Raw genomic sequence first — 13,605 nt, 5'->3', positions numbered from 1 at the left:
CTTCCTCTGAATCATGTGTGATGACTTTAGTAATAATACCCTACTCATCCAGTTTAAAAAGCATATGAAAGATTGTGATTAATGTAAAATAAAGTTTTCAGCCTTTGTAAGGGATCACTGAGATCTCATTTTAAATCCTCTGATGGCTCAGGTCTTTCCCTTGTGTCCCCAATTCTAACACGTGAGCACATCTGGAAGGTATACCTCTGAAACCCCTACGGTCTTAAAGATTATGAGAAAAGAACTTCCATACTTAAACTACATTTTACATTGAGGTTTTACTTGAAACATTTTTCATTTTAACAACTTGTGGCAAGCTTATCTTAATTTACTTGTCCTTCTGTCTGGTAAGTGACCTGGCTTTCATAGAGCTATAGAAAGTCTTGAATGATACCAGTGACATAAAGACAGCCCCAGCATTAAAGATTAAAACAGTGTGTTACACATTATGTGGTTACGTCTAAAATTCACTACTGCAAAGATCACAAAGAGCTTGCTTTGCCTTTCGGGGGGAACAGACCCATTGAAATATGCATGATTACATCAAGTATAAAACCTGGCCATTTATTTTATTCACTCTTGGGAATAAGCACAGACTCAGAGGGATCACAATACCCCATTATTCTAGCACAGAACATTCACACAAGTCCTTACTCAGTTCAAACACATTTTTATTATAATTACCAACATAAGTACCAGAATATTGTTTATGTTAGCAACTCTGTTCTTAATCATCTAAACACTCCAGAGAAAATGTATGCTGGATTTTGGGAGGCAAGACAATGCATACATGTTTCTTGACCATATAAAAAATGCTAGATATAATTTGGAAAATTTGGGGCATACTTTTCCCTGGGAAAATTTTTTTAAGTAGTAACTTATCTGAAGGAAGTCTAAGCAAAGGAAATGCATGTATTTAAATTCTCCTACTCTGTGTTTTCACAGTTTTTTCTAGGATCTAAATTCATAAATACAAAAGATTTGAGTCTTCTTTTATAAACACGTAATCTTTCCTTTCCTATAAGACCACCAAAAAAACAAACATTTTTTCCTGACCATTAATGTGATCAGGAAACCATATCTGTATAGGTTTAAAAATACAAGATATACAAGAAATATAGACCTCACAGTCACACTACAAAATGGCTTTATCCACTGAGTCATCATATTTTGCACATTGTACTGAGACTACTACGACTGTATTTACTCTTGTGCTGTCCAGACTTATTGGCATAGTTAATACTGCAACATTAAAACTGGACTTCCAATTTTTTCAAATTACAGTAAACATAATTTTTAGAATATTAATTAAAGAATAAAAAAGTAAAGAATAAAGAAAATAAAAAATAATTTTTGCATTTTAGGTGATCATTTGTAGTCAGTGTAACACTTGAAAGCATTTGGCTGAAAAACACAAATGCCATTTAGATACTTTAATTAATTTGCTTAAACACTGCTGACCAAAAATTTGATGTGACAATTGCTTGCAGCTATTTACTAATTTGAGCATGTAAAACATATAATTGTTTCTGCCTCTCAGTCAGCACAATTACATTTTCAGTTAAGATTTATTTTTTTCTTTAGTGTCATACCTAATATTGGTTATCTTCCTCTTCAAAAAATGCTTTTAAAACAAAACTCTCAGAAACATAAATTTTGTTAGTAATGGATTTTTCAGTCACCCTGACCCATAACTTTGATATTAAAATAAATTTTATTATTTCTCATGTTTTGGTTTTTACAGAATGAGTTTAACTATTCATATCTGTAGGTATTTGAAATGTAACACAATCAATTAAGTGTTCTTCAGGTGTTACACCAGTTGATAGACAAAATCGACTGTTATGACTATTTGCTTTCCATTTCTTTTTCTGCTCAAAGTTAAATATCCTGTAAAAATGGCATCAAGGTAATGCTAAGCAATAAAATTTTAAACGAAAAGCACAAAACCACACAAGAAAACTACCACATGGATGTATGAGATTTATGGATCAGAATGCAGTTTAGGAACATAATTCTAATGACACAGCTTGATATTATTTCTTATAAAAATGTGTTTAATGAAACCTTTATCAGTATGTTGAATTCCAACACTAATTATAGTGATCATTTGAGATGCATTCCTACCAAAAAAGCTGGGTTCTTTAATGGTTTCAAAAATGCTGATTCTCAGTGATGATTTCAATCAACATTCTTGGTAGTATCCAGTTAATTCTCCCATGCATCTCTTGTAAGAAGAAAATGACACCACCTACACATGCTTGTGACCTATGCACACTAACGTAAAACCACAAACACCAAAAATATACCTTGAGATTTATCCAGAGTTCCCTGGGATTTTTTTTTTCATTAAATTGTTAAGAACTTGACCATAAGCAATCACCAAGCTCACCAAAATGCAGGACATGAGAAGTGCTACTAAGAACATGTTTTTAAAAACAAGTTATTGGAAAGCAGGGAATCCCTCATTTGCTCTCATAGAATAAAAGATTTTATCTCAGGTAAAACATCTCTACTATTTATAAATGGGTGCAGATGACAACAGAATTCAACTCCAGATTAAATCTGTTCACAGTATTTGACTAAGGTATCTTTAAGTCTTTCTTTTTTTAAAAAAAAATTTTTTTTTCAACGTTTTATTTATTTTTGGGAGAGAGAGAGACAGAGCATGAACAGGGGAGGGGCAGAGAGAGAGGGAGACACAGAATCGGAAACAGGCTCTAGGCTCTGAGCCATCAGCCCAGAGCCTGACGCGGGGCTCGAACTCACGGACCGCGAGATCGTGACCTGGCTGAAGTCGGACGCTTAGCCGACTGCGCCACCCAGGCGCCCCTTTAAGTCTTTCAATTCCATTGTAAAATATTTGACAAATCAGGAATTTTAGAAGAGCTGCCAAATTTCATGAAATGTACTCATGAAATTGCTCTGTGAGCATGAAGTTTAGTTGTATGCTTTTGTTTATTTTTATTTGTTTATTTTGCTATTATTTCATAAATAATTTTCAAAAGAAAATCCAAATCTAAATTCATCATTGCAGTTGATTATTAATAGAAGTTACTATCCTTTCAAAATATTTTTTAGGAATAAAACTTCTTTCATTACAATGTGGTATTCCATAACAATCTTCTACCTTAGGGTCGATAAGGTTAAATTTTGTGTAGGTACAAATTATTTCCTTAGTTTAAAAAATAATTATTCCTTACATTAGAATAAAGTTGTTCTTTTTTAAGGTACATGTATTAGTGTCTGTTTCCACACTACATAAGCTTTGCCATATTTTATTTGAAAATGCTAGTAGGTAAGCCTGGTAGAGAAGAAAAAGTTGAAATAGACATATCGAATTAAACAAATTACATAAATTATTTCTTTTTGTAATATCTAAATAATTCTTAGTAGAATGTTAGTATGCCCAATGAAAAAAGAAATAACCTAAGGTCCAATTCTTCAGGTGTGAACACTGAAGATTTATACTTAAGTGAGTTAATGGGGATTTTAGTACCAACGTATTTGTACACATACCAGAAGCAAGAATACAGTAAGACTGGTACTTATGTCTGCATAGAGGGTTATTCCTACATTAAGCATTTTATTTCACCTCAGGTCCTTTCTCAGCCACTAGGAAAAAATATGTGGCCTCAGGCAAAGTCACAAAGGAATCACAAACTGCCTGTAAGACCTTCTTATCTCATGATTTCTTTGACATTTCCTCCTCTGGAGGCAGTCTACTTTTAATCTACAGATTCTGGTACCATCTGGTTTTGTCCATCTTTGGTTAATCTACAGTTTAAAAATTCTGACCAGGTAGGTCCCATTATGCTTCCAGTGTCTTAGTATTTTAGAGTAGGCCAAAGCTGTACGATCAAGAAACAACTCTGTATTGGTACAATTTCAGGTCTTCAAAATTTCAGGGGTATTTGGTGGTGGTGGTGGTGGTATAGTATGTTAGAGGACTTATCCATTGCTCTTTAACACCAAGATGTTGTGTTACCACTACTACGAAGTATTTAAAACTAATACTCTTCCTTTTGCTCTGTAAAAGGTCAACCACTGAAGCAATTTGTAAAGAAACAGAAAATAAATCCCCCACCTTCCCAACAGCATTGTTTATCGTTAAGGAGTTGAGCTTTGACAATACATTTCAGTTGAACTAAGTTCAGCTGAAATAACAAATTTACAAAAATGTTGATACATATAAGCACTTATGGAAATGCTGATTTTCTTTTTTTCTGACTTCAGCAATCTGAAACAGTAAATTTATACTGATAGTAACTGAACAGACAATGAGGAATAAATATAATTAGTGATCTGGTGAGGCATATTTCTTGGCAATTAGGAATGGACCTAGAAACAGTGTGCTAATAACCTATTATAATTATAATTTTAAAATGATGTGGGATAATTTAAAAAATTAAAGTCTTTGTTCTCCAGCACTGAATATACACATCAAATGTGTAGCAAAAAAGAAATGTTGGTCTTTCAATTATTTCAGCATTTTATATAAAAGTGACTAACTGGATACTGTCATTACCTTAATTCTCCAGTTTGTGTTTGTGGAAAAGAATCTAAAAAGGGACCAAATTATCAATTTGTTTCCTAGAGATAGTCCCTCAGTGTCCATGGATCAACAAGAAAACAGTGTCTTTTTTGGTGTTCAAGGTGAAATAGAAGGGATTAGAGAGAAGTTGTTAACTTTACACATATACAGAGAAAAAACCTAATGGCTGAAATTGTGGGACTCTTCTTCAGTGTTCCCACTTCTCAGGATCTTTGAAGAAGACATGTCAATAGGAAAACTACAGGTGGAACAACAAAGCAACTTATAATACAGCAAGAAAATAAAATGATATGATGGTAAAGTCTGTTCTGCTTATCTATGATTTAATGAGTCAAAAAACATTAAACTCTGAACTTTAATGACATTAAAAATATTTGATAATAGACATATACTGCAAGTCAAATATATTTGGACATATTAATACAGTGTACATGTATTTATTTGAAAAATTAAATATTAACATCAACAATTTAAACACCTTAATGTTAGAACATTTTAACATTTAATGTTAATAACATTTTATGTTATTTAAATATAATGCAACACTGAGGCCAATAAGTAGTAAAGTTTTAAACAATAAGAAATCATTATAATCTATAAGGCCATTCATGTGTAATGGAGAATTTAGGATTTTAGGGGAAAAAAATCTAAGAATGGTATAAGGTACTAATACAGGACTTAGAAATAATTTACAAAGCAGTGATAGCAATGGCACTTACATATATTGCTTTTCTTTTTAATCTGAACAATTGGCAATGTTCTAGTTCAACAGGCAATTAAGTTGTTAAAAAATTAGACTTCTAAGAAAGCTAATAGTTTCCTATTTTAAAAATGCATGTTTTGTGAAAGACAATTTCTTTTATGATGTGTTTAAAGATTATATTGACTGAAACAGAAGGAAACGTATTACTTCCTTGTCTTTCATTAATCAGAATCATATTTTTATAACTTCCTAGATACTCTGCTTCTTAATGAATGTCATTTACCAACATTCAGAGTAATATTTTAGAGTGGTTTCATGCTGAAGAAAAATGTAGAAATTCTAAAGCAATAACTTCCCTATTTTGCTACCCTACAGGGTGGAAAAGAAAAAAAAAAAGATCAGTCAGAAGGAATGTAGTAGGTACATTTTAATTACTAAATAAAACTTTCTTTACCTACTGTTTAGAAATAACTATTACTATCTTATGACTTGATTTAAAAGAATTCGACAAACTGTCATCTAGTTTCTTCAAAGTGTACGAGTATAACTTTGAAATAGAAGATTACATCTACAAATGAAACGTCTCTTTTCATCTCTATTCACATTTTGGTTTGAAATAACTTGTGTTCTTTTGTAATTATGCTTTAAATGTTTACAAATTAAGGCAGAGTTCTTTATCATTTGGGTTTTAGTTAGAGTAACTTACAGATTTCATCACATTAAGCCTATTAGGATAAGCTGTGAAGAGATAATTTCACAAACAAATTTTCAAAAGCATACAAGATTAATCCATATGCTGCTGAGATGAGGCACAATAAAGAAGCATTACGGAGATAATCTATGGCTAAAATGATGGTGTATGACTTATGATTAAGCTTCATTACCTGCAGAGCAAGGGGCTTCCATCTCATATTTTTCAGTAAAGCTGGTGCTGAGGTAAGCATGCTCTGAGGTCGCTTTTTCAAAGTTAAGATAACACCACTCGGGTCCTCTCGTAGTGCATTCACCAAATTTTTCAACTGCCACCCCACCTGGTAACCAGCAAAATCATTACAATAAAATTGAGGTACAGTATTCAAAGATTTAATGTTCTCCCCCTTTAATAAGATTAGTAAAAAAAAAAAAAAGAAAATCACATAATTGGTGTACCATCCTAGCAATTTTAAGGAGATATATACTCAAAAGAAATTTTATCTCTGTATTGGTTAACCAACCATGTTATTGCATTAGAGTCCATGTTATTTATTATGAGATAACATAATGGACATTTACCATGTCAAAGGAGAGACTAAAACGGTATTCTACCAATGGAGTAATTTAGAGTTTAAAGAAATTATGTCATTATCAATGCTGTTCAAGGTCTAGATCCAAGCTCTGCTGACAAGTACAATTTAAAAATCCACAAGGACTTGGCAATGTCCTGAGCTTACAACCTATACCACATGCTTTCTCATCACCATCTTTTAGAGATATGTGGTACAAGTGTCTCTAAATTAGAGTGACTTTATACTACCATTAGCTGGTACTGACAAACCAAGGCAACATTCTGATGCATGGAAGACAGCATCAGTAAAATCAATCCTTTCCCATGCTATAAGGATAAAAAAAAAATGACAACGTAACACTACTCCCATGCTGCGGCTATTGGACATGTGTTCCAAACAACCCTATAAACTTAAAATGTGCTGAATTTAATGAAGCCATTCTACTTGAATATCACCTCAAAACATAATGTATAATTAAATTGAAGTATTTGATAAATGTCCTGAAACCTGGCTCAACTGTTATCCATGTTAAATTACTTCACTCGTCATCCCTTTAAGCTTTTAAACATAGAATAATTTTAGTTTGCTTCAAGATGGACTAGTTACGCAGTTATCAGGTAACTGAAATCCTCTAACTATGCTTTAAAGAAACATATTAAAAATAGCTATGATTCCAAGATTAAAAAAAACACACACTTCACACTTAAAAGAGAGAACCTTTTATCCCAACTTTAATGGATTAGAAATTTCCAGGATGTTATATAAATACATTGGATCAAAATTTATCCTGGATTACAAGTGGGATTTAGCAAATCATCTGAACAGTACTGTAGTTTTTCCTAGGCACCCAAGTGTAAGGGAATGGGTGCCTTTGCCTGTTATTCATCATGTTTTTTGCTGGGAAGATAATGATCAAGCTGAAAAGAATAAGTACTTCTACCAAAAGAACCACAGATCCTGAGACTATGATGAAGAGGTACTCTGGATGGCAGCTACTGTAGGATAATGGGTGACTCTGGCTTATCTAATGAGTGGGCATTCATTTAAATTATAACCTCTTTTGCAGCTGAATGGAGTGATGGTGAAGAGAAAAAGGACAGAAAAGAGGTGAGATGTTACAATGCTTAAAAACTCAGGGGTCTCAGATATGAATCAAAGTGATCATTATGATACTTGCCTAACACGAATAAGAGGCTGCCAGTTAAAAAAATCACATTAATGCAGATCACTAAAGTAATGAAACTGGTCAAATATCTCCCATTACATATAAGTGAGGATTATTATGTGCCCAAAGGTATATTACATTGAATCTGATTTCTCTGATAGCCAACTAGTGTCTCTATAAGCCATTTTGATAAGCCAAGAGTCAAAGCAAAGTGAATTCAAATCCAAGTGTTCATTTTGCTTGTCAAAAAATATGTGAACAGATTTTTGAGTTCAAAGTTTGGATGGAGAAAACATACTGTTTATACAAAGAATTTATGAGCAAATTATTAATAATAACCACATTTTATCATTTATTTTTTTCAAAGAATTACTAACTATACTAAAGCATTGAATATGATGGCCATATTTTCCTTTCAGCATATGTATTCTCAACAACAAATTACACATTTCTATCCACCAATTTCTTTCCATTTTATTCTGATATGATCATGGTGACTAGTTGAAAATTTCTAAGGCTAGATGGCATTTTCCTGTATAATATTCACTGTAATTTGATTCATCCTGTTCTTTTAAACTTTCTCTATGCTCTTTTTGAATATGAAATTCTCCAAAATGGAATTGCTTTTTCATGAGAAATTGGAATTGTTTATTGATGAGAAAGTAATAACTTTGTTAGAGTTTAATTTTATAGCTGAATGTTATTTAATGGCAGAAAAGTACATAATTTTAGTATTTTTTCAGTGTTTTTCCAACTTTTTATTTAAATTCCAGTTAGTTAATATACAGAGCAATATTAGTTTCAGGTGTAGAATTCAGTGATTAATCACTTACATACAACACAAATTTTCTATGTTTTAATCAGCCTTCCCATTCTCACTGACATAACATTAGTAGTACTTTAAACGAAAGTAAACAAATATCCATGAAGACTCATTAAAGTATGTATCTCTGGCCTCCCAATTCTACTTCCACTACCACAAGGAAATGATTTGAATAAAAGCAGAGATAAATGTGTAACATGTGTGTCACAGTACTGTTAAAACCAACCAAAATTTGTACATTATGTAAATGTCCATTAGTAAGGGAAATAAAAATTTTTGTGTGGAAAAAAGTTCCAAGATAGCAAATGTAACTCAACTCTATTTTGTAAAAAAATTGTATATAAATGTAGAAAATATAGATATACAACAGCGCTAACAGTGGTTATGCTAAACGGAAGTAAGGACTGAAATATACATTTTCTTCTTTATACTTTTATTTTCTGAACTTTTAGTGATAAACACAAATCATTATAAACAACAAAATCAACAAAATAAATGGGCTTAGCCCATGAATATAATATTCCAGTTATAAAATAATGAATTTTATTAATTACTTAATGAGGACTGTTTGTTATGGAGGGACAATTTCCACAAGAAGTATAGAACTAGAAAGACAACACTATTTAAAAAAATGAAAGGTGGCAATGGGGTAATCATGTCTGCTGTTAATTATCCTTTCAGATGATTAGCAAAAAAGATTATTAGCAGTGCTTACTAAGTCAAGAATTATATTATCTGTTGATTTTTGATTCAATAAATGATTTCAGTAGATAAACTTAAGTGTTAAGTCAGGTTCATACTTTATTTACTGAATGGGAATGAAGCTGGCTAAGTAATTCACAGCCTATGTGTGACATTTTTTTCTATGAACACGGGTAGGCTATAGCTGTATCAGTCCCATCCAGTGCTTGCTAGTTGCAACTATATCTTTCATCTCTCATTCAAATAGTCCTTTTCCTTAGTCCTATCTGGAACTCTCTAATTTGGTTCATTTCTTCATTAGTTTCTATCTTGTCTACTACATACAATTCTTAACAATTGTACCCATTTATTGCATTGTACCATGTTCTATTGAAGGGCAAATATGACATGGTACTACAGTTCTGGGGAAAATGATTCCCATCTTTGGTTCTATGATATCCTAACATATCTTTAGCCATATAATTAAGTGTAGTGATTTCTTGAAATTAACTTATTTCTCTTTAACTGTTATTGAGATACTTATGGTTGACAGATTATAGGCGGTATGATAAAAAGAGGCAAGTATGTGAGTTACAACTTCAAGAAGTTTGGAGCCTCCATGTTGGGATCTAAAGGTAATGGTACACACATGTGAAAATAAGTAAACTATTCATTTTTCAAGATTAGTTTTTCATTTTCTCATTTGTTTCTGGCTATAGTTTTAACATATTGTGTGACAGACCCAAGAAACCATGTAAAGATATAAAAGTAATTTTAAAGAACGATTGTATTCTTTACATTGGCTGCAATGAAAGCCTTTTTGTACCAGGAGATGGAGCTTTGAAAGAAGGAAGAAGGGATCCTAGTGGTGGCTAACACAAGAGACTAATCCACTAATATGGAAAGGAATTAAATAAGGTACAAAATTTTAAGAGATAATGGGTTAAAGATACATATGAAGAAAAACATTCTAATAATTAAAGACATCCAAAACAGAATCAGCTAACTCGTGAAATAGTGAGCTCAACACCACGAGAAATGTTTCAATATTCTTGCAGAGGCTAAATGATTACAACAGATTTCCAAAGCCACGATACATTCCAACTCTAATGCACAGAATGGGTAGGAAAATGGAAATAAATGAAACAACAGATTAGGTACTGGCATATTCTCAGATTGCTCATTCTCCACCTTTTCTTCCTCCTCACAACCAATAAATGTAGGTATTTACCCTAGGCTGTTAAACCCCTAATACTGCATGCTGTCTTCTTACAATGATCTCTTCTCTTCCCAGAGATTCCTTTAACAACTTTGTGTATATGACTCTCAAATCTAATCATCTCTGCTTCCTCGAAGAACTCTAGTGACATACTTTCTTTTTTTAAAAATTTTTTTTTCAACATTTATTTATTTTTGGGATAGAGAGAGACAGAGCATGAACGGGGGAGGGGCAGAGAGAGAGGGAGACACAGAATCGGAAACAGGCTCCAGGCTCCGAGCCATCAGCCCAGAGCCTGACGCGGGGCTCGAACTCACGGACCGCGAGATCGTGACCTGGCTGAAGTCGGACGCTTAACCGACTGCGCCACCCAGGCGCCCCAATGACATACTTTCAAGAGTTCAGTTCATCCATACTAATAGCTACTTACTAACCAAGCAACAATAATTCACTATGCTATATTCTTCATATCTATATTACATTGCTTTTATTTATATTTTAATTCTTAACAGCTCTATGAGGTGAACTATTAAACTTATTTCACATGTGAAAAATCTGAAGCAAAAAGAGATTAAGTTTTGTCAGCTACTATTACAAATATGGTTAAGTGGCAAAGCCCGAATTCATATTCAAGTCAGTTTGATTCGAAAGCACAAAGTATTATGAAAGCAAGCATGCCCCACTCCCTAAATATCCCGCTGGTAGTTCAAGAATGCAACATTTTGAAAATCAAACTCAGTATCTCCCTGCCCTCATTCAACATCAATAACAAGTTCCTCCTCATCCTCTCAAATTTGGAGTATGGCGTTACCTATGACCACTTCCCCCTTTTTTAATCCATGTGTCCTAACGAATAGATCATAGCAACTAATGTCTTTTCTTACTGACTTAGTTCTGGTTTGCTTTGCTTGCTAGACTTAAAATAGGGTCCTAACTGGTCTTTCTGTCTCTATACTTTTGCAGCTCCAAAATACTGCTACAGTGAAAAAGTATTCTTCCCTTCTCTGAAGGCCCAACCAAAGAATCAACTCCTCAAATAGTTCCTTTGTCAATATGGCCATAGTTGTCTATTATTTCCCTTTCATGTGGTTCTCAGACTTCATCATGTGTTAAAATCACCTGGATTCTAAACATTTCTAAATAAAACTAGAGTCTTATTTGTCTGGATATACATGCAATCAATAAGGTGCTTTACAAACGGCAGACACTTAATATATGTTAAAAACTCGACTAGTGACATGATATAGTAACAGGAGAATGTGTTTCAGAGACAATAAGGTGCCTTGAAACGCCAATGGGAGTTTAGTTTTGTGTGTAAAACCAAGATGTATTGAATTTTTCTGTAAATTAATATACTTGATGATACTTAAGTTATAAGAGACTTTCTTTACACCAAATTACCAAATAAACTTTTTTATAAATGAACATTTGAAAAAAAAATAGCATTTGCATCTTGGATACTCCAGACCTAAAGTCATAGTGATGTGATTATGACAAGAAATGTAACAGTGAATAAAGTATGTATTTGTCATAGAAAGACTCTGCTTTATCATACACATTATAGAAACACTTTTAAGAAGGTTTTTTTTTAATCAGTAAAATGTTTATAGTGGTTGTAAGTAGTCCAAGTTTCTCTTTCTCAACATTAGAATATTTCATTCATATTAACTTCATGGTCTGGAATGAATCTTTTAAAAACCACCATATGCATGTTATACAAATTATGTATTATTATAAGTTATAGATAGTATATTTTTCACATGTTGAACTACTAATATTATCTTCCTGACTGTCCAAGGTAGCACAAGCCAGTGTCTCTAATCAATGGCAAGTCCTACCACTTACTAGTTTAGATGTAATCTCCAACTTGCACACTGAAATGTATTTTACATGCAACACAAACAGGATTAAAATTTCCCAAGAGAGTCTTTAAGGTATCCCAAGTGTTAAAAGCCAGAGGTTCTGCTTTCTTGTAGATGGGGCTTGTAATTGCTTTGATCAGGCTTTAGCAGACACCAGGGGTTCCTTGGGTGAAGGGCACCATAAGTGGCAGGTCCTTGGACAATGGGTTGCCCAGATTAGGTGCATAAGAGGTTTTGGGGTTGGTGCTGAAGAGATGAGTGGCTTCCTTTCCTCTTGGTACATAGAGGGAAGAAGTAGTCTCTGATCCCTTTAGTACATGACCTAGCCTATCTGATTCCCAAACACCTGGTGAATTATTTGACCAACACATGAAAATAATCTCTATACCAAGAAGCCAAAGTTAAAATAAGCATAAAGGAATAATTTAGGCCTATCAACCCAGAACTTCTTTACCTTTGTCACAGCTGTATTTGAAGTTACAAGAAAGCATCTCTATACCTAGACAGGGAGATAGGACATTTCTTAAACTATTTTTAAAGTTATTATCCTTCACAAGACAAAGTAATAGATTCATTAACATTTACACATGCTCTTGTGTATACACACACTCTTACTCACAAGTTGTAATGTATAAATTATACCTCTTCACAAGGGATATTTCGAAGAGATTTGAGGTGTGCTTATATGAATGTCTGATGACATCAGCCATGCTATACCCAAATGTCCTGCTCTTTTTAAAAGCACTGAATAGACTTAATTCAATACACAATCCACCATGCTGTGACTGATGACACTCTATTTTTACCAAATCTTTTCTGGCTGAGATATTTATTATAATGTTCTATTTCTTTGCATTACTAAAAGTTACTGAGGTAACTTAAAAAATGTTTTTAATGTTTATTTTTGGGAGAGAGAGAGGGAGAGCATGAGCAGGGGAGGGGCAGAGAGAGAGGGAGACACAAAATCTGAAGCAGGCTCCAGGCTCTGAGCGGTCAGCACAGAGTCCAACGCGGGGCTCGAACTCACAAAGTGCGAGATCATGACCTGAGCCGAAGTCGGATGCTTAACCGACTGAGCCACCTAGACGCCCCATGAAGTAACTTTAAACAAAACCTTAGTATTGTTATTTTTACAAACATAAGTTTAGGAAAGATAATATAGAGAGAAGATAAAGGGAACAAGCATTTGAAAAGAAGGAATATGGGAATTAAAAGTTTGACTTTTATTAGGGGAAAAAATTCCACAATTTTACATCTTTATTCATTGAACCATGATTCATCTCATGTCCTCCTTAACTTTACAGGTCACTTATCCAGTGAAATAAGATGATG

General features: G+C 33.3%; 1 protein-coding gene across 4 annotated transcripts in view; it reads right to left on the bottom strand.

The window, feature by feature from the left end:
- The window catches only part of CNKSR2 (connector enhancer of kinase suppressor of Ras 2), a 293,610-nt gene that overhangs the window by 117,875 nt on the left and 162,130 nt on the right, over nt 1-13,605 (bottom strand). For 2 of the 4 annotated variants that reach the window (XM_047845020.1, XM_047845018.1), the window contains exon 9: nt 6,143-6,289. The exons of the other annotated variants lie outside the window; for them this stretch is intronic. In XM_047845020.1, the coding sequence (XP_047700976.1) occupies nt 6,143-6,289 (147 nt within the window). The remainder of the gene's footprint in view (nt 1-6,142; nt 6,290-13,605) is intronic. 4 annotated transcript variants of the gene reach the window in all.

The sequence above is a fragment of the Prionailurus viverrinus genome, chromosome X, assembly GCF_022837055.1.
Source record: "Prionailurus viverrinus isolate Anna chromosome X, UM_Priviv_1.0, whole genome shotgun sequence".
In the NCBI taxonomy this organism is placed as follows: Eukaryota; Metazoa; Chordata; class Mammalia; order Carnivora; family Felidae; genus Prionailurus; species Prionailurus viverrinus.
This window is presented reverse-complemented; position numbering and strand designations above follow the sequence as displayed.